Raw genomic sequence first — 20,615 nt, forward strand, 5'->3', positions numbered from 1 at the left:
CACATATTAAAACATATAATGACCTTTCGGTAAATCTTGACGTCACTATTCACTTTACTTTAACAAGATTTTATCGACCAACTCAGGTCATTCAGTAACTTATAACACATTAACATGTAAGGACACACATAACATACACATAAAAGAATAATCAAATGTAACATTAAAATATTAGCACTACATGCGAAGTGCCACAAAAGATATTAAAATCACTCATCAAGATTCAGCATTATATCAACACATGGAAAATGACATAAAATATATGGGGACCACAGTATACTGAAACAACATTTTAAATCGAGACACACAAGGCACTTAGGAAAAAAATCTTCTAAGTATTACTTACGACTAAGACGAGGCAGAGAACGATTAGGAGCTTCATGGTGCTATCGAGTGGGAGCACCTTCCAGGAACTTGTAACACTCCATTCTTGGAGTCTAGTTAGGTCTGAGAGAATCGTTCGCTACTTCGCCTTATATTCCATTTTGACGACGGCAACGTCGACCTACGTACATTGCTATCTACTACTACACAAGGAGTTCTATGGTTAACCACCTTTACACGCAAACATACATGGTTTTTTTTTCTATGTCCTTCTAGTTCGTGCATTACTGAAGTGTTTTGTGAAGTCAGCGACTGTAAGGTAACTTGATCACAAGATTGATTGCGAATAGGCTAGGTCCATTAACTACATGGCCTTAGTCACCTTTACTCGGCGCTCGGGTGCCTCGTCATCAGGGCAGGCACTGTCTTGTTCGTGTGACCAGGGATGCCATAAGCTTCACGAGGGGTCACGGCGGTAACCAGTGACCTTTGGGGCAATGGGTGGCCAAGGTCTGGATGCCTTGGCGACAACACACTCTCGGCTTGGCTACGACATATGTGTCTTATAAGATCATAAACAAATAAGACAAGCTGCAGGGAGCCATTAGGTTAGTTTAACACGTGGCAGTCCTTGTACCAAACACACCTACCTATTTCCACCTATCATGACTGTCTAATCTTTTAATTATCTAATTTTATTTTTAATTGTCAAATTTTTTTAATTTGTCTAATTTCTTTTAATTGTCTATTTTTTTATTTTTTTTATTTATTTATTTTATTTTTATTTTATTTTATTTTTTTGTAGCCACACCGGCAGGTCTTTATAAACTCTCAGATGATCCGTTTTACTGATCCCACCCATCATCGTAGGGATGAGGAAAGGTAGCTCTCTCTCTCTCTCTCTCTCTCTCTCTCTCTCTCTCTCTCTCTCTCTCTCTCTCTCTCTCTCTCTCTCTCTCTCTCTCTCTCTCTCTCTCTCTGACATTTATTAATGAGGTAGGCTTGACCATGAGAAGTGCGAACAAGTTTTCGGTCTCAATTTCTTATAAAATAATATTATATACTGATATCATAAACTTTCAATACATTATAGTATTCATTAACAACACATGCAATCAACTTGGTAATATGACAATCAGTTCTTACTACAGAATTAAAGTATTAGAGTAAGTTATATTAGTATGTACCTTAAAACTAGTATTAGCACATAACGTTTTTTGTTACACTGGCTACTCGGCGGGGATGCTCCGGTCTATATTATGCATCACCCTGTAACAGCAATACTAGACTATGTATTGGTCTCTCTATGATGATCCTGTTAGCCTTTGTGCGTCTTCCCTGGTTTTCAAGATTACAGTCTGACACCTGGACCTTAACCTCTCTTACTAGGCCATCATGATCAGGAGATGCTTCTGTTATTGTTCCCAATTTCCACTGGTTCCTTGCTACAATCTGATCCTTGATGATAACTATGTCACCTGCACCGAGATTCCTTTGGTGTTGTCCATTTATTTCCAAGTTGATGAAATTGCACATACTCCTTTCTCCACCTGGATCAGGACTAGATATCCAGGTATTGTGATCTGTGCCCCCTCTTTATGCAATACAGGTCCTTCTTAATAAAAATGCTTGGAGGTGGTAGCAGTACCTTTGTTTTCATAGTTAACAAATGAACTTTCTAGTGTATGCATCAGCTATGATACTTTTGTTTGTAAATCTCTACCTAACAATTTTCTTTGCCTGCCCATAGTCAGCATCAGTTAAGGTACGTAAACATTTTAATAGCATCCTTTGCTTCACCAGCTGTATACTTGTTTAAGTAGGCGAGTCTCTCAATACCACTAGAAGTTCTAGATTCTACATAAGATTTAAAGTTTATTTGTCTAATCTTTTAATCTGTCTATTTTTTTTTTATTTGTCTAATCTTCTTTGTAGTTGCATCGGCAAGTCTTCATTAGCTCTCAGGTGATCTGTTTTACTGATCACACCCATCATCGTAGGGTTGAGGAAAGTCAGCTCGCGCTCTCTCTCTCTCTCTCTCTCTCTCTCTCTCTCTCTCTCTCTCTCTCTCTCTCTCTCTCTGACATTTATTAATGAGGTAGGCAAGAGCTTAACAACTGCGAACAAGTTCTCGGTCTCAATTTCTTATATGCATTATGTACTGACATCAAACACTTTCAACACTACAGTATTTATTAACAACACATGCAATCAACTTGGCACTATGACAATCACTTTTTACTACAAAATTAAAGTATTTACTTCAGTCACCTTCCCACTCATCTTGTCATCTTGTCTGAGCGCAATTTGGCCGTGAGTGACCAGCGATTCCACATTTGTCCCGAAATCTGGTAAAAATTATCATATTCGCCTGTCTACTTTTTGTCAGTTCTGCAGAATATCACAAAATATGCCACAGGAACACTAGACACCAATAAGTTTTTGTTAGGCATTTGATATAAGTTCTGAAAAGAATTGCATGTAACGAGATGTTACGTATACTCACCATTTTATAGGTCGATGGCTGAATCACCGTGGATTTCTGGAGAGTTTGGGTCACTTTCTATTACTCTTTCTCGTTACTCTTTCAAGCACAGAAGCTCCTAAGTACACCTGTTCCAGCATATTCCATTCACGCTCATTTCTTGGTTCATTATTACCGAGCGGTTGCTTCATCACACTGTCAACAGTATATCCTTGTACAGACTACAAACTTGACTATGACGTGCATTTATCACAACTCTCACTTTGAAAATGAAGGTTAAAGTGGGTGAATCTGGGCAACACGGATTCAAGGAAGCAATAATTTAGTCTAACGAAAGGACTATGCAATAGTTCATAAGCATTCTTTAGTGCCTGTGAATAACTCTTACTCTGCTGATTGTGTAAGTCTGTGAAAAAGAGCTGCAGAGCACCCCATTGTTCCAGCATCCTCTTGATGACAGCACTGTAGGAGAGCCATTTTGTACGTGATGGTGATAAAATTCTGCCTTTCTACTCCAGCGAACTCTTGAAATTCACAAAACTGTGCCATTCGTTTGGAAGAATGTTTCAGTGTATTGTTCACGTCATGTGCTAACTGCTCAATGCACTGTGGCAACTGTTTACACGCCTCAGAGGCACACGTGTGTGCTAAGTGACATATACATTTCATCATGTATATACCTGGGCAAGCAGCCTTAAGTCTGCTACTATCACAGTTTCTTTTGCAAAATCACTGAATGATTTCATTATGGGTGAAAAATTATATTGCTAGTGGCACCTTCACTTGCAGCCTCTGTGTTATCACTGCTGAACACTGACACCAGGTCTTAAAACTTGCTAGCAGCACCATTTTCTTCTGCATGTTGTATCATTATACACAAGTTCTGAGATACTGAAATGTTCTTAGATTCATCCACTAGAATGCTGAACTTCCTTTTCCTCAGTTTATCTGCCAGGTCCTGCTTATGACATTTAGCCATAACATTATTACACATGTTTTGACACTGTTCTTTTCATTTTAACCTCTAGCAATGTCTGAGTCAGGAAAACATTCTTTGATAACATCACATATAAATGATCAGCCATTCTAAACCTTGTGTTATGTTCAACCATCATCACTGTTAGCTTGATTTCAGCAGCTTTAAGTGAATCTCCCTTGCTAGAGTGCCCTTGTGCACTGGCAAACGCTTCTGCTATAGTTATTGTTGAATTATATGTTGCACACATATTGTGATCCTTCCCACTTTTCTCTCTCTCTCTCTTATTTTTTTTATATAGGAAGGACACTTGCCAAGGGCAACAAAAATCTAATAAAAAAATATGCCCACTGAAATGCCAGTCCCATAAAAGAGTCAAAGCAGTGGTCAAAAATTGATGAATAAGTAATAATTAATAAGTAATAAGTAATAACCTCCCTCTTGAAGGAATTCAAGTCATAGGAAGGTGGAAATACAGAAGCAGGCAGGGAGTTCCAGAGTTTACCAGAGAAAGGGGTGAATGATTGAGAATACTGGTTAACTCTTGCGTTAGAGAGGTGGACAGAATAGGAGTGAGAGAAAGAAGAAAGTCTTGTGAAGCGAGGCCGCGGAAGGAGGGGAAGCATGCAATTAGCAAGATCAGAAGACCAGTTAGCATGAAAATAGCGGTAGATATGCAACATTGCGGCGGTGAGAGAGAGGCTGAAGACAGTCAGTTAGAGGAGAGGAGTTGATGAGACGAAAAGCTTTTGATTCCACCCTGTCTAGAAAAGCAGTATGAGTGGAACCCCCCAGACATGTGAAGCATACTTCATACATGGACGGATAAGGCCCTTGTACAGAGTTAGCAGCTGGGGGGTGGGTGAGAAAAACTGGCGGAGACGTCTCAGAACACCTAACTTCATAGAAGCTGTTTTAGCTAGAGATAAGATGTGAAGTTTCCAGTTCAGATTATAAGTAAAGGACAGACCGAGGATGTTCAGTGTAGAAGAGGGGGACAGTTGAGTGTCATTGAAGAAGAGGGGATAGTTTTCTGGAAGGTTGTGTCGAGTTGATAGATGGAGGAATTGAGTTTTTGAGGCATTGAACAATACCAAGTTTGCTCTGCCCCAGTCAGAAATTTTAGAAAGATCAAAAGTCAGGCTTCCCTGCGTGATATGTTTACCTCTTGAAGGGTTGGACGTCTATGAAAAGACGTGGAAAAATGCAGGGTGGTATCATCAGCGTAGGAGTGGATAGGACAAGAAGTTTGGTTTAGAAGATCATTAATGAATAATAAGAAGAGAGTGGGTGACAGGACAGAAACCTGAGGAACACCACTGTTAATAGATTTAGGAGAAGAACAATGACCGTCTACCACAGCAGCAATAGAACGGTCAGAAAGGAAACTTGAGATGAAGTTACAGAGAGAAGGATAGAAACCACAGGAGGGTAGTTTGGAAATCAAAGCTTTGTGCCAGACTCTATCAAAAGCTTTTGATATGTCCAAGGCAACAGCAAAAGTTTCACCAAAATCTCTAAAAGAGGATGACCGAGACTCAGTAAGGAAAGCCAGAAGATCACCAGTAGAGCGGCCTTGACGGAACCCATACTGGCGATCAGATAGAAGGTTGTGAAGTGATAGATGTTTAAGAATCTTCCTGTTGAGGATAGATTCAAAAACTTTAGATAGGCAGGAAATTAAGGCAATAGGACGGTAGTTTGAGGGATTAGAACTTTCACCCTTTTTAGGAACAGGTTGAATGTAGGCAAACTTCCAGCAAGATGGAAAGGTAGATGTTGAAAGACAGAGCTGAAAGAGTTTGACTAGGCAAGGTGCAAGCACGGAGTCAAAGTTTCGGAGAACAATAGGAGGGACCCCATCAGGTCCATAAGGCTTCCTAGGGTTTAGGCCAGCGAGGGCATGGAAAACATCATTGCAAAGAATTTTAATAGGTGGCATGAAGTAGTCAGAGGGTGGAGGAGAGGGAGGAACAAGCCCAGAATCGTCCAAGGTAGTGTTTTTAGCAAAGATTTGAGCGAAGAGTTCAGCTTTAGAAATAGATGTGATAGCAGTGGTGCCATCTGGTTGAAAGAGAGGAGGGAAAGAAGAAGAAGCAAAGTTATTGTAAATATTTTTGGCTAGATGCCAGAAATCACGAGGGGAGTTAGATCTTGAAAAGTTTTGACATTTTCTGTTAATGAAGGAGTTTTTGGCTAGTTGGAGAACAGACTTGGCATGGTTCCGGGCAGAAATATAAAGTGCATGAGATTCTGGTGATGGAAGGCTTAAGTACCTTTTGTGGGCCACCTCTCTATCATGTATAACACGAGAACAAACTGTGTTAAACCAAGGTTTAGAAGGTTTAGGACGAGAAAAAGAGTGAGGAATGTACGGCTCCATGCCAGACACTATCACCTCTGTTATGTGCTCAGCACACAAAGACGGGTCTCTGACACGGAAGCAGTAGTCATTCCAAGGAAAGTCAGCAAAATACCTCCTCAGGTTCCCCAAACTAGCAGAGGCAAAACGCCAGAGGCACCTTCGCTTAGGAGGGATTGGAGTGATAGGACAAGATAAAGATATGAGATTATGATCGGAGGAGCCCAACGAAGAAGAAAGGGTGACAGCATAAGCAGAAGGATTAAAGGTCAGGAAAAGGTGAAGAATGTTGGGCGTATCTCCAAGACGGTCAGGAATACGAGTAAGGTGTTGCACCAATTCCTCTAGGTCATGGAGAATAGCAAAGTTGTAGGCTAGTTCACCAGGATGGTCAGTGAAGGGAGAGGAAAGCCAAAGCTGGTGGTGAACACTGAAGTCTCCAAGAATGGAGATCTCTGCAAAAGGGAAGAGGGTCAGAATGTGCTCCACTTTGGAAGTTAAGTAGTCAAAAAATTTTTTATAGTCAGAGGAGTTAGGTGAGAGGTATACAGCACAGATAAATTTAGTATGAGAGTGACTCTGTAGTCGTAGCCAGATGGTGGAAAACTGGGAGGATTCAAGAGCGTGGGCTCGAGAGCAGGTTAAGTCATTGCGCACATAAACGCAGCATCCAGCTTTGGATCGAAAATGAGGATAGAGAAAGTAGGAGGGAACAGAAAAGGGGCTACTGTCAGTTGCCTCAGACACCTGAGTTTCATTGAGGAAAAGAAGATGAGGTTTAGAAGAGGAGAGGTGGTGTTCTGCAGATTGAAAATTAGATCTTAGACCGCGAATGTTGCAGAAGTTAATGAAGAAAAAGTTGAGGGGCGGTGTCAAGACACTTATGGTCGTCGACAGAAAGGCAGTCCGACCTGGGAACATTTATGGTCCCCTCCCCAGATGGGGACTCCGAGGCTGGTGTAGGAGTCGCCATGATGATTTTAAATTTTTTGAGTGAAGGGTGTGTGTGTTATTAGGTGCTTGTAGTTTTGTGTGGAGGAAGAGTTGTCTTTAGAGGGCAGGCTGTGACTGCCCCCTTGTGTTATGAGACACAAAGGGAAACGTTCAGTGAGGTCACAGCTGAGTTTAATGATAAGTTCACAGCATCACCTGAACAGTGCCTTAGACCTCACTAGGAGTAATTATCGTTTTGGCAGGTGTTTACTGCCTCCTCTATGAAGCTTTACTGTTGTTAACTGTGCAGTAATTTCAACACCAGATTTTTTATACACTGCTTTACACGAGTCCCTCCTGAATAGTCTTAACCATGGAAATTCTTTTTCCCAGACTTCTCTGTACTTTTGTTAACGCCTTGCTTTATTCTTGTTTTTTTTTTTAATTGTGTTTTCACTATATTACGGCACTGCGTTTATCTGCCATTCTCTTTACTGTGAAATGTGCCAGATTATAAGAATTTAGCCAGATAGAACAACACCTGCAACTGAGCTGCCTCCTGTCTGAGACTCCCGATGAAGACTAATCAGGCCTTCCCGCAGTCCCCCGGCACCCCCCTCATAAACTAAATACAGGAACAGATCGTGTAGTGTTTCCTCCCCTCCCCCTCACTCCGTCTGCAGCCACTCCCACTAAATACACGAACTGATTGTATAGTGTCCCTCCCCTCACTCCCTCCCTCCTGCAGCTAAACACCAACCACCCACTCCACCCCTCCTCCCTCTTTCTCTCTTTCTCAAGAAGTATAGTTTCCTTCACAGAAGTGTGAACAAATGGGATGAACTCAGTGAAGACGTTGTGAATGCCGAAACTGTCCATGCTTTTAATACCAGACTGGATAGATAGACGGGATACTATGAGATTACTCCCCTCCTGTAAACCACAGCTAGGTAAATACAACCAGGTAAATAAATACACACATGAAAAAATGCTGCTAAGAGAAGAGGGAAATACCAGATACAGACAAGGCCACAGCAAAGACTAATAAAAGGAAGATGCTTGAGTGACATAAAGAAATAAAATTTCCCACAGAGAAATATATAAGTTTGGAACAAGCTCAGTGAGGAGGCAGTATTGGCAACGAGTGTGCACAACTTTGAGGAAAAGCTGGACATGTGTAGATATGGAGGCAGACCACACGAACGTAGCTCAAGCCTTGTAAATTACAACTAGGTAAACACACACACACATATAAAAAGAAAATCCATAATCACACATAGGATAACAACAACAAAGAAACAATAATACAACAGAAATAATTAAAAAACATCCCCTTTTAATGATTTGCATGGAACCACCACCACCACCACCACCAGCACCAGCACATACAGCAGGGGTTCTCAAAGTGGTCAATATCGATCCTCAGCGGTTGATGGGACCATCCAAGGGGTCAATGAATAATTAGGGGGTTGAAAGGGAGTCAATGAATAACAGAGGGGGTCAAAAGGGGGTCAATGAATAACCAGGGGTTTGAAGGGGGTCAATGAATAACCAAGGGATCGATGAATATTTACTGCTGGGGTTTAAGGGACCGTTGAAACCTCTGATTAGAAATTCTCAAAAATAATTTGCAAAAATCTGAAGAATACCAGGCATAATTATTACTATTATTTTTAATTATAATAATTTCTTGAATTCAAACAATAGGTCAAATTGTCAGTGAATCTTCAGAAATTTCAGCAGTGCTGGCAACACTACCTTCAACCAATCCCTCCCCCTCATTGTGTCTCGCAGCTCTCCGGTCTGTACTAGGGTCTGTACACAATGCATTCTTGTCTCTGTCCCGTACTGAGCCAGTGAACGTATCCCACCACCCCACCCCACCCCGCCTATGTCTCTCTCGCTGTCTCGCACACATTAGTTCAGCGCACGCTCAGCTCTCGTAAGTGTGGTCCGCGAACTGATTATTGTGACGCATTGAAAACTGTGCGTAACAAGCACAATGGCTGTCGTTGCTGCTAAGAAGAAATGCCGTCAGTGTTCTCAGAAATATTTGAAATATGGATTCATTACTTCATTAACCAATGACACCATGCCATTGTGTCACTTGTGTGAAAAGACTTTCAGTAATAATGCCATGAAGCCTGCAAAGATGAAGCACCACCTTGAAACGGTTCACTGTGATAAGAAAAACAAAGACCTTGACTATTTCAAGACACTGAAAGAAAACTCAAAAGTCGATCAAATATCAAGACTCTTTTCAAAGCACCCGTCAGTGGTGATACTGAAGGAGGTTTAAGAGCTTCATATAACATCTCCCTCATGAAAGCAAAGAAAGGAAAGGCACACACTATTGGTGAGGGTATCATAATCCCAGCTATTAAAGAAGTTATAGAAAGTGTTATGAAGAAAAATTCTCACTCTGTTCTTAAAGATTTGCCATTAAGTAACAGTACAGTGCAAAGAAGAATTGATGAAGTGAGTGACTGTGAATGGCTGGGAATGGATGGGAGAGGAGTGGCTGTGAATGGCTGGAAAAGGAGTGGCTGTGAATGGCTGGGAAAGGAGTAGCTGGGAATAGCTGGGAGAGGAGTGGCTTGGAAAGGGATGGCTAGGAATGGCTGGGCGAGGAGTGGCTGGCAATGGCAGGGAGAGGCTGGGATGGGAGTGGCTAGGAATGGTTGGGGGAAAAGTGACTGTGAATGGCAGGGAAAGGAGTGGCTGGGAATGGCTAGAAGAGGAGAGGCTAAAAATGGCTGCGAGAAGAGTGACTGGAAGTGGCTGGGAGAGGAGCAATTCCTCTCCAAGACATTCGTATAACCACTCCTCTCCTACCCATTCCTAGCCACTCCACTCCCAGTCACTCCCAACCATTCCATTCACAACCAATCCTCCCCCAGCCATTCCCAGACACAGCCCTCCCAGCCATTACCAGCCATTCCTCTCTCAACCATTACCAGTTACTCCTCTCCCAGTCAATTCCAGACACTCCCCTAACAGCCATTCCCAGCCACTCCTCTCCCAGCCATTCCTAACCAATGCCCTCACAGTCTCTCCCATCCCCATCTCCCCCAGCCATTTCCACCCACTGCCCTCCCTGCCTCTCAAAGCCACTCCTACCCCGGACACACAAAGGTGATCCTGCCCATCAATTTTCAACCACACCCCTCCCAGCCTCTCCCAGCCATACAAAGCCATTCACAGCCACTTCTCTCCCAGCCTCTTCTCCCCCCACCCATTTCCAGGCTCTCCCAGCCATTCCCAGCCTCTCCTAGCCACTCCCAGCTTCTTTCCCAGCTATTCCCAGCCATTCCCTTCTCAGCCATTCCCAGCCACTCCAGATTCAGCTATTCCCAGTCACTCCTCTCCCAGACATTCCCAGCCACACCTCTTTCAGCTATTCCCAGGTACTAATCTCCCAGCCATTTTCAGCCCCTCCTTTCCCAGCCATTCCTCGCCACTCCTTTCCCAGTCATTCCGAGCCACTCTTCTCCCAACTATTTCCAGCCATTCACACCCACTCCTCTCCCGGTCTATCCCAGCTACTTCTCCCCCAGCCATTCTCAGCTAGTCCCCTCCCAGCCTCTCCTCCCCCAGCCATCCCCAGCCGCTCCATTCCCAGCCACTCCTCCCACAGCCATTCCCAGCCTCTCCCAGTCGCTCCTCTCCCAGCCATTCCTTGTTACTCCTCTTCCAGCCAATGCCAGCCATTCCTCTCACAGCCATTCACAGCCACTCCTCTCCCAGCCATTGCTAACCACTCCTCTCCCAGACACTTCTACTCCAGCCATTCCCAGCCACTCCCCTCCCTGCCCCTCCCAGCCATTCTTCCCCCAACCATTCCCAGCCTCTCTTAGCCACTCCTCTCCCAACCATTCCCAGCCACTCCTTTCCCAGCCATTCATAGCCAATCCCAGCCACTACTTTCCCAGCCATTCCCAGTTACATATCTCCCCGGCAGTCCTCTCCCATGCAGTCATTCCCAGCAACACATCTCCCAGCCTCTTCGAGCCAATCCCAGCCATTCCCAGCCACTCCTCTCCCAGCCATTCCTCTCCCAGCTATTGCCAGCCATCCCTCTACTAGCCATTCCTCTTTCAGCTATTCGCTGTTACACCTGTCCCAGCTATTCCCAGCATTCCTAGCTGCTCCTCCTCCAGCCATTCCCAGACTCTGCTCCCTCAGCCATTCCCAGCCACTCCTCTCCCAGTCGTTCCCAGCCATTCACAGCCACTCGTCTCAAATCCATTTCCAGCCACTTCTCTCAGAGCCATTCACAGCCATTCCTCTCCCAGTCATTTCCACCCACTCCTCCCACAGCTAGACCCCTCCTAGCCTCTCCCAGCCAATGCCAACCAATACTCTCCCAGCCATTTCCAGCCATTTCTCTCCCAGCCATTCCCAGCCATTCTCCACTCTCCCAGCCACTCCCCTTCCAGCTAATCCTCTCCTAGCCATTCCCAGCAATTCCCAATTACTCCCCTCCCAGCCATTCCCAGCCACTCCTCTCCCAGCCATTCCCAGCCGCTACTCTCCCAGCCACTCCTCTCTCAGCTATTCCCAGCCACTCCTCTCCCAGCTACCCCTCTCCTAGCCATTCCTCTCCCAGCCATTACTAGCTAACCTTCTCCTAGCCACTCCTCTTCCAGTCATTCCCAGCCACTCCTCTCTCAGCTATTCCCAGCCACTCCTCTCCCAGCCATTCACAGACACTTCTATCCCAACCATTCTTAGCCACTCGCAGCTACTCCTCTCCCTGCCATTCCCAGCCACCCTTCTCTTAGCCACTCCTCTCTCAGCCATTCCCGGCCACTCTTCTTTCAACCATTCCCAGTTACTCCTCTCCCAGCCATTCTCAGCCTCTCCTCTCATAGCCATTGATAAACACTCCTCGCCCAGTCTCTCCCAGCCACTCCTCCCCCAGCCATTCCAGCCTCTCCCAGCCAATCCCTGCCACTCCTCTCCCAGTTTCTCCCAGGCACTCCAGCTTCTCCCAGCCGAACCCAACCATTCCTCTCTCAATCTCTTCCAGCCATTCCAAGCTACACCCCTCCCAGCCACTCCTCTCGCGGCCATTTTCAGCCGCTCCTATCCCAGCCATTCCCAGCTACTCCTCTCCTAGACACTTCTCTCCCAGCTATTCCCAGCCACTCTTCTCACAGCCACTTCTCTCCTAGCTACTCCTCTCCCACCCATTCCCAGCCAATCCCAGCCACTTCTCTCCCAGCAGTTCCCAGTCATTCCTCTCCCAGCCATTCCCAGCCACTCCTCTCTTAACCATTCTCAGCCATTCATAACCACTCCTCTCCCAGCCTCTCCCAGCCACCTCTCCCCCAGCCATTCCTAGCCCATCTTCTCCTTCTCCCAGCCATTCCCAATTACTCCTCTCCCAGCCGTTCCCAGCCTCTCCTCTCCTAGCCAATCCCAGACAGTCCTCTGCATTCCAATCCCAGCCTCTCCTCTCCCATCGAATCCCAGCCACTCCTATCCTATTCTATGGTAACCTTTCCTACTCCTAACCTACTTGAGTGAGTCCGTTTGGTGATCTTTGTAGTTTACAGGGTGGGACAACGGGTGGGGATGGCAGTTCCCCCCTGGGCAGCTCCTTCACCATACTGTGTGTTTTGTACCCACGCTTCCCTCACGCAATCTTAAAGTTCATCACGAGCACCCAACACATTTGTTGGTAAACTTGGTCTACTTCCGCATCTTCTGGTTACGTTAATTCATATTAAACATTTATCATAATATAATATATATTATTTTTTTATGGCGTCCAATAATATTTATTAATATTATATTAAGTATATTCTTAGCAGATAATTTCATTTATTTATTTATTTATTTATTTTTTTTTTTAAGTTCTTAAGAGGGATTTGAACGCTTGCGTCCAACACTCAAGGTCCTCCAGACCGTCACTCTGTCCACTGGGCCATGGGAACCTAAACACACCTCAGGGTAAAGAAGATATATTTGAACACAGTATTTCCCTCCCTGTGTTCATGCCGTACCAAAAGTTCAATAAGAATAACTCCTGTCGATTTTAATGTAAACATTTACATTCACAACGATAATAAGATAAAATTAAGTATTGTGGACTGTTGTGGGAGTAGCAATCATGGCGTGCAAACAGCAGTAGATGAGATTAAAGAGCTTGTGTGTGGAGCCGCCTGTGGGAACCCTCCCCTGTGTTGCGTGGTGACTGGCACACGTGCTTCACCACTACCACCACCACCACAACACACCACTACACCCTTAAAGCACTCGCTTGTTATTCACGCAGGATTTACCTACCAGCAGAAAGAAAGCTTCCGGCGGGGAGGGAGGGCGGCGGGGGAGGCGTTAAAGAGGAGGGGGTAGGGGGACCAGGGGAGGCCGAGGACGTGTGTGTGCTTTCATTTTTTTTTTTTTTCACACGTCAAACAAATATCGTTGTAAGTCACCGCCCAGCAAACCACCCCTTACAAATTCACCATCCTAGCGACAGTCTATGTGTGTGTGTGTGTGTGTGTGTGTGTGTGTACGACAGCGGGCATTGATAATATAAATCATTATAAATACAGCGGCAGTCTGTGGCAACCTCACTCATCCCTGCCGTTCTCCTCTTTCTCCTTCCTTTTGTCGCTTTTCATTCTATCTCTCCCTCCTGTACATATCTGAAGAGAGAGAGAGAGAGAGAGAGAGAGAGAGAGAGAGAGAGAGAGAGAGAGAGAGAGAGAGAAAAAAAAAAATTTCGTTCAGTTTGTGTCCATTCTAAGTATTATTGTTATTCTTATTAATATCATAACTACTAAAATAATAAATGTAAGAAGAATAATAATCATTATCATAAAGTGCATTGTTCTTTTTTATACCTGCAATACAATCAAGATCCAGCGAGTCTGGTTGGATCTTGCCTACAATAATTCATCAAACACACACACGCCCTCGGCCGCCCCTGGCCCCCCTACTCCCTTCTCTTTAACTCTTTCCCCGCCACATCTTCCTCCCGGTCAGAAGCTTTCACCCTGCCGATAATTAAATCTCATGTGTAGAACAAGTGAGTGGTGGAAGGGCATTCAGCTGCCAAGAGACTGTCACCAACTTTTTTTTTAGGTGACTGTACGAGCTGGCAAGACTCGCTCCTGCGGCGCATTCAGCAGTCATTAGTTCCACCTTGACATAGTGGTGGTGTACCTCGCCCGTATCAGCACCTAGCTCTGTGTGCAGCGCGGGGAAAGGTTGAAGACCGCTGGGATAAAACAAGACGCAAGGTAAACTTCATTAAGATATGATAACCAGGATCATAAGTTTTTTTCTTTTATTTTCTTTCACATTTCAAACTATAAAAGTCTCATTCACGAAAAACTGCTCTTCACAAAGGACTGTATTCTGAAACACTTCCGCTCCGCACCTCCACTACTTTCAAAAGACTCGAGGCAGATGAAGGCACACTGGTTTTTGAGTGTTTATACAGTGCTAGTGACAGATTAACAAGATTTCTACATTATTATTAAGAGAAACAGTCTTGAGAAACCGGCTAATCATCTCTGTGGCCTTTAAAAATAGTCATGATGAGAGAGTAGAGTGTTTCTGAATATGGGCGTATTTGGTAAGTTACACGGGTTTTTAAAGATGTAGTTATGGTTCTAGTGATAGATTAACAAGATTTCTACATTATCATTAAGAGAACCCGGCTAATTATTTATGTGGCTTTTAAAAATAGTTGTGTTGAGAGAGCTGAATGCGGGCCAGACACGCACAGCTTAACTACAGCGAGTCAGGAAGGAAAACAAGCTTAAAACCACGAAACAGCTGGGGAAACAAGCACCACGCCCCAAATGTCTCAAAGTAAAGACAGACACATCAGGATTCACGAAAGGAAACTGCATTTCACACAGCCACGGACAGGCAAAGTTAACAAAACTGAGATAGGAAGTAAAACAAGCTTAAAATCATGAAACAGCTGAGGACACAAGCACCACGCCCCAAATGCCTCATGGTAAAGGCAACATTCTCCATTGATAGGCAGAAAAACCGCTCTTCAGGCAGACACGCACCTCTAAATTTAAACAAACTCAGGAAAGAAAACAAGCTTGAAAAAAAAAAAAAATGACAGTGAGGAACATAAGCACCACACCTTAAATACTTCAAAATAAATTGAACATTCTCAACTGAGAGACAGAAAAAATAAATAAATAAATAAATAAATAAATAAAAAAAATAATAATAAAAAAAACCCTGCTCTTTACAGACACGTACAGGTAAACTTAACTAAGGCGAGTCAGAAAGTAAAACAAGCTTAAAGAATCATATAACAGAGCCGGGGACAGAAGCACCTCACCCAAAATGCTTCAAGACAAAGGCAACATTCTCCCTTGATAGACAAACAGCCTCGTCCCAACGATTCATCTAAGGATCTGTTTGTGACGCTAAATTCTCCATAGCTTTGAGTACTCCCTTCAGGACCCGCATGAGACTGGAAAAACTATCCCTCTCCATCTCTGGAACATCTTGGAGAGACGGAAGAACCATATAAACAGCCTGGAGTAAGCGGTAGCAAGTCCACACCACCACAGGCACCGCGTTGAGTTCTTTTTTAAGTCTCCCTTCGTCTAGACCTCATTTTTTTCTTTTCTCTTCTGCGTGTGTTTGAAGGAGAGACTATCCTGTGTGTTCCTGAAGCTGGCGTTGATGTTAGTGGTTATTCTTTTCAATACTGAGACCACTTCCAGTTCAGATTTGGGTCGGTGAAGGACTTGGAAGGTTATATTTTGGATTTTTGCTATCAATTCCGTGGTTTTTGTTAATGGGAGGGTGGTGTGCGTGCGTGAAAGAGGTGGGTAATTTAGATTTTCTCTTATTTTGGGTTTATCTTCATCGTTTTCGGTCCTTTCACTTCCTTCATTTCCACTCCATTGTCACTATTCACCTATTGATCAGTTCTTCCTTTATTCCCCTTCCTATCTCCCACCTCCACGTCACTCTTGCCTTTCACCTCTTCCGCTCTCTCACACAGTCTATCCATCTCTTCCACCAACACCTCCACCTGTTTCTCCTACTCCACATAATCCATCTCGCTTCTCTCCACTCTCTTCCACTCCTTCCACCCGCCCAGGAGGGAGGTGGAAGAGAGGAGGGCCTCGTGGAGGAGAGAAGTAGGGTGGTAGTGACTCCTGTATCCACTTATCCACCTTCTAAGAACCTGTAATGCATTTTCTGTCTCCTGCGATAGGCGAGTGGATGAGAGAAGAGGTGGATGAGGAAGAATAGGATGTTTTATACTTTCCATACCCTTATTGGAACTCTCAAACGCTATCTTCTTTTTGTGTTTATCGTCCTTTATTTCTGCCTCTTCTGTTTCATCAGCATCGTCTTTTCTTGTTCCTATTTGGGATTGACATATGATTATGACGATGATAATAATAATAGTAATAATAATAATAGTAGTAGTAGTAATCCAGTGCCCAGTGCCTGCAGGAGGGGGTGAAGGTGGTGCTGATCAGAAAGGGATCAAGGAGTAACTGCAGAAGGAGGTGGTGTAGGTGGTGGTGGTGGTGTATAAAGGAAGAGATGAAGGGTAACTGCAGGAGGTAGTGACTGGAAAGGGATGGTGTGTTCTGGTGACATCAAGAAACACAGCTGCCCACACTGAACTACAGACATCTGGAATGACTTAAGTGAAGATGTGCTTATGATGTTGTGCTAATTTGCTGCCAGATGACAATACTCCGTAAGTGCAAAATAGTGAAATGAAAGCTTTAAAACATACTCCAGAGCTAGGTGAAGACAACCAGGCAAACACAAAACAGGCAAACACAAAACAGGCAGACACAACCAGGCAGACACAACCAGGCAAATACAGCAAGGCAAACACAGCAAGGCAAACACAGCAAGGCAAACACAACCAGGCAAACACAACCAGGCAAGCACAACTAGGGTCATTCTACCATTACGGTCGTTTCGCTCGGAGGTAACTTACGGGTGTACTCTTACCTCTTATCTATATCTCTACGTTCTGTTGCTGCTGTGGTAGACTGTCACCGTTCTTCTCCTAAATCTATTAACAGTGGTGTTCCTCAAGGTTCTGTCTTGTCACCCACTCTCTTCTTATTATTCATTAATGATCTTCTAAACCAAACTTCTTGTCCTATCCACTCCTATGCTGATGATACCACCCTGCACTTTTCCACGTCTTTTCATAGACGTCCAACCCTTCAGGAGGTAAACATATCACGCAGGGAAACCACAGAACGCCTGACTTCTGATCTTTCTAAAATTTCTGATTGGGGCAGAGCAAACTTGGTATTGTTCAATGCCTCAAAAACTCAATTCCTCCATCTATCAACTCGACACAATCTTCCAGACAACTATCCCCTCTTCTTCAATGACACTCAACTGTCCCCCTCTTCTACACTGAACATCCTCGGTCTGTCCTTTACTTATAATCTGAACTGGAAACTTCACATCTCATCTCTAGCTAAAACAGCTTCTATGAAGTTAGGTGTTCTGAGACGTCTCCGCCAGTTTTTCTCACCCCCCCAGCTGCTAACTCTGTACAAGGGCCTTATCCGTCCATGTATGGAGTATGCTTCACATGTCTGGGGGGGTTCCACTCATACTGCTCTTCTAGACAGGGTGGAATCAAAAGCTTTTCGTCTCATCAACTCCTCTCCTCTAACTGACTGTCTTCAGCCCCTCTCTCACCGCCGCAATGTTGCATATCTAGCTGTCTTCTACCGCTATTTACATGCCAACTGCTGTAATGTTGCATCTTTAGCTGTCTTCTACCACTATTTTCATGCTAACTACTCTTCTGATCTTACTAACTACATGCCTCCCTTCCTCCCGCGGCCTCGCTGCAAGAAACTCTTCTTTCTCTCATCCCTGTTTTGTCCACCTCTAATGCAAGAGTTAACCAGCATTCTCAATTATTCATCCCTTTCTCTGGTAAACTCTGGAACTCCCTGCCTGCTTCTGTATTTTCACCTTCCCATGACTTGAATTCTGTTCTTTGGAAGCTTGATATTATCATCTTTAAGAGGAAGGGTTAACTCATAATGCCCATCCTTCAGCAAATGTACTCCTTCTTCCATCTTACTCACAAACCTTTTATCTTCATATGATAATGGAGTGTCACCTGACTTTCCATCACCGAAGTCAAATTCAAACATATCCCTCACATGAGAAGGATTAATCTATTCTGGTTTTAGTTGGAACCACTAAGAAATTAATGCTCTTTTCTTCATTAATTTCTACTTCTTGTGTCACTGTTCTGCAGACTACCATTGTATCCTCCACTGGACTTGCATAAGGAGAGATTCTATCAATGATCCCCCAACCTAGCTCTGTTCTACATGCATAGGGATGCTTCTTACTATCACCTGCTATTTGCTCTTCTGCCATAATGGCTTCTGCACAATCAAGAACAATGAGGAGTCCTATGTCAACATTTGGGTCATATTTCATTAGTTTGTCAGAGATCGCCTTCAAGTGGGGCCAGTTACAAGCAGTCTTGGGCCTTGGCATCTGACTTTATCTAGCTGAAATGTTTTCTGTTGAATATGCTGAAGGGATTGATATTTCCACTTCTTCATTATAACCTCTCACTTTAAGTCCATGAACTTTGATAGAATCAGTGATTTGTTTTTCACTTATTGTGTGAATGTTAAGTGACATTGGTGGGCTGCTGACTTCCAATTTATCCAGAGTACTTTCCTTGATGAATGATGCATCAGACTGCTTATCCAGCAGTCCATGCAGTACTGGAATAGCTGGGAGAGAAGCTGGGAGTGGCTAAGAGAGGCTGGGAATGGCTGGGAGAGCCTGGTAATGGGTGGGGGAGAAGAGGCTGGGAGAGAAGTGGCTGTGAATGGCTTTGTATGGCTGGGAGAGGCTGGGAGGGGTGTGGTTGAAAATTGATGGGGAGGATCACCTTTGTGTGTCCGGGGTAGGAGTGGCTTTGAGAGGCAGGGAGGGCAGTGGGTGGAAATGGCTGGGGGAGATGGGGATGGGAGAGACTGTGAGGGCATTGGTTAGGAATGGCTGGGAGAGGAGTTGCTGGGAATGGCTGTTAGGGGAGTGTCTGGAATTGGCTGCGAAAGGAGTATCTGGTAATGGTTGGGAGAGGAATGGCTGGTAACGGCTGGGAGGACAGTGTCTGGGAATGGCTGGCGGAGGAGTGGCTGGGAGAGAAGTGGCTGGGAAAGGAATGGCTGGGAATGACTGGGGGATGAGTAGCTGGGAATGACTGGGGGATTAGTGGCTGGGAGAGAAGTGGCTGGGAAAGGAGTGGCTGGGAATGACTAGGGAAGGAGTTGCTTGGAATGGCTGAGGGAGAAGTAGCTGGGAGAGACTGGGAGAGGAGTGGCTGGGAATGCCTGGGAGAGAAGTGGCTTGGAATTGCTGGGAGAAGAGAGGCTAGGAATGGCTAGGAGAGGAGAGGAGAGGAGTGGCTGTGAATTGCTTGGAGAAAAGAGGCTAGGAATCCTGGGAGAGGAGTGGCTGGGAATGACTGGGAGAGGAGTGGCTAGGAATGGGTGGGAGAGGAATGGTTATAGGAATGGCTTGGAGAGGAATGGCTCCTCTCCCAGCCATTTCCAGTCACTCTTCTCACAGCCATTTTTAGCCTCTCCTCTTCCAGCAATTCCCAGCCACTCCTTTCTCTGCCATTCACAGTCACTTCTCTCCCATCCATTTCCAGCCTCTCCCAGCCATTGCCAGCCACTCCTCCTCCTGCCATTACTAGCCACTCCTCTCTAACCCACTCCTTTCCCAGCTATTCTCAGCAACTCCTTTCCCATCTATTCCCAACCACTCCTTTTCCAGCCATTCACAGCCACTCCTCTCCCATCCATTCCCAGCCATTCAACAGTCACTCACTTCATCAATTCTTCTTAATTCTACTCAATGGCAAATCTTTAAGAACAGAGTGAAAATCTTTCTTCATAACACTTTCTATAACTTCTTTAATGGCTGGGATTATGATACCCTCACCAATAGTGTGTACCTTTCCTTTCTTTGCTTTCATGAGGGAGATGTTATATGAAGCTCTTAAACCTCCTTCAGTATCACCACTGACGGGTGCTTTGAAAAGAGTCTTGATATTTGATCGACTTTTGAGTTTTTCTTTCAGTGTCTTGAAATAGTCAAGGTCTTTGTTTTTCTTATCACAGTGAACCGTTTCAAGGTGGTGCTTCATCTTTGCAGGCTTCATGGCATCATTACTGAAAGTCTTTTCACACAAGTGACACAATGGCATGGTGTCATTGGTTAATGAAGTAATGAATCCATATTTCAAATATTTCTGAGAACACTGACGCCATTTCTTCTTAGCAGCAACGACAGCCATTGTGCTTGTTACGCACAGTTTTCAATGCGTCACAATAATCAGTTCACGGACCACACTTACGGGAGCTGAGCGTGCGCTGAACTAATGTGTGCGAGACAGAGAGAGAGACGTAGGCGGAGTGGGGTGGGGTGGGGTGGGGTAGGGATACGTTCACTGGCTCAGTACGAGACAGAGACAAGAATGCATTATGTACAGACCCTAGTAC

The 20,615-nt window shown here is 44.6% G+C and overlaps 2 protein-coding genes across 2 annotated transcripts; one reads left to right on the forward strand and one right to left on the reverse strand.

Annotated features, from left to right (window-relative positions):
* Positions 1 to 9,697: 9,697 nt before the first annotated feature.
* LOC135092615 (uncharacterized) lies at positions 9,698 to 11,166 on the forward strand. The gene is made up of 4 exons (XM_063991221.1): positions 9,698 to 9,772; positions 9,926 to 10,215; positions 10,326 to 10,487; positions 10,623 to 11,166. Exons 1-4 carry the CDS (start codon positions 9,698 to 9,700, stop codon positions 11,164 to 11,166), a joined length of 1,071 nt encoding a protein of 356 aa, XP_063847291.1.
* Positions 11,167 to 19,945: 8,779 nt separating this feature from the next.
* LOC135092616 (zinc finger BED domain-containing protein 5-like) lies at positions 19,946 to 20,410 on the reverse strand. Its single transcript, XM_063991222.1, has one exon. It carries the CDS (start codon positions 20,408 to 20,410, stop codon positions 19,946 to 19,948), a length of 465 nt encoding a protein of 154 aa, XP_063847292.1.
* Positions 20,411 to 20,615: the final 205 nt, after the last annotated feature.

The sequence above is a fragment of the Scylla paramamosain genome, chromosome 40 (assembly GCF_035594125.1).
Source record: "Scylla paramamosain isolate STU-SP2022 chromosome 40, ASM3559412v1, whole genome shotgun sequence".
Taxonomy (NCBI): Eukaryota; Metazoa; Arthropoda; class Malacostraca; order Decapoda; family Portunidae; genus Scylla; species Scylla paramamosain.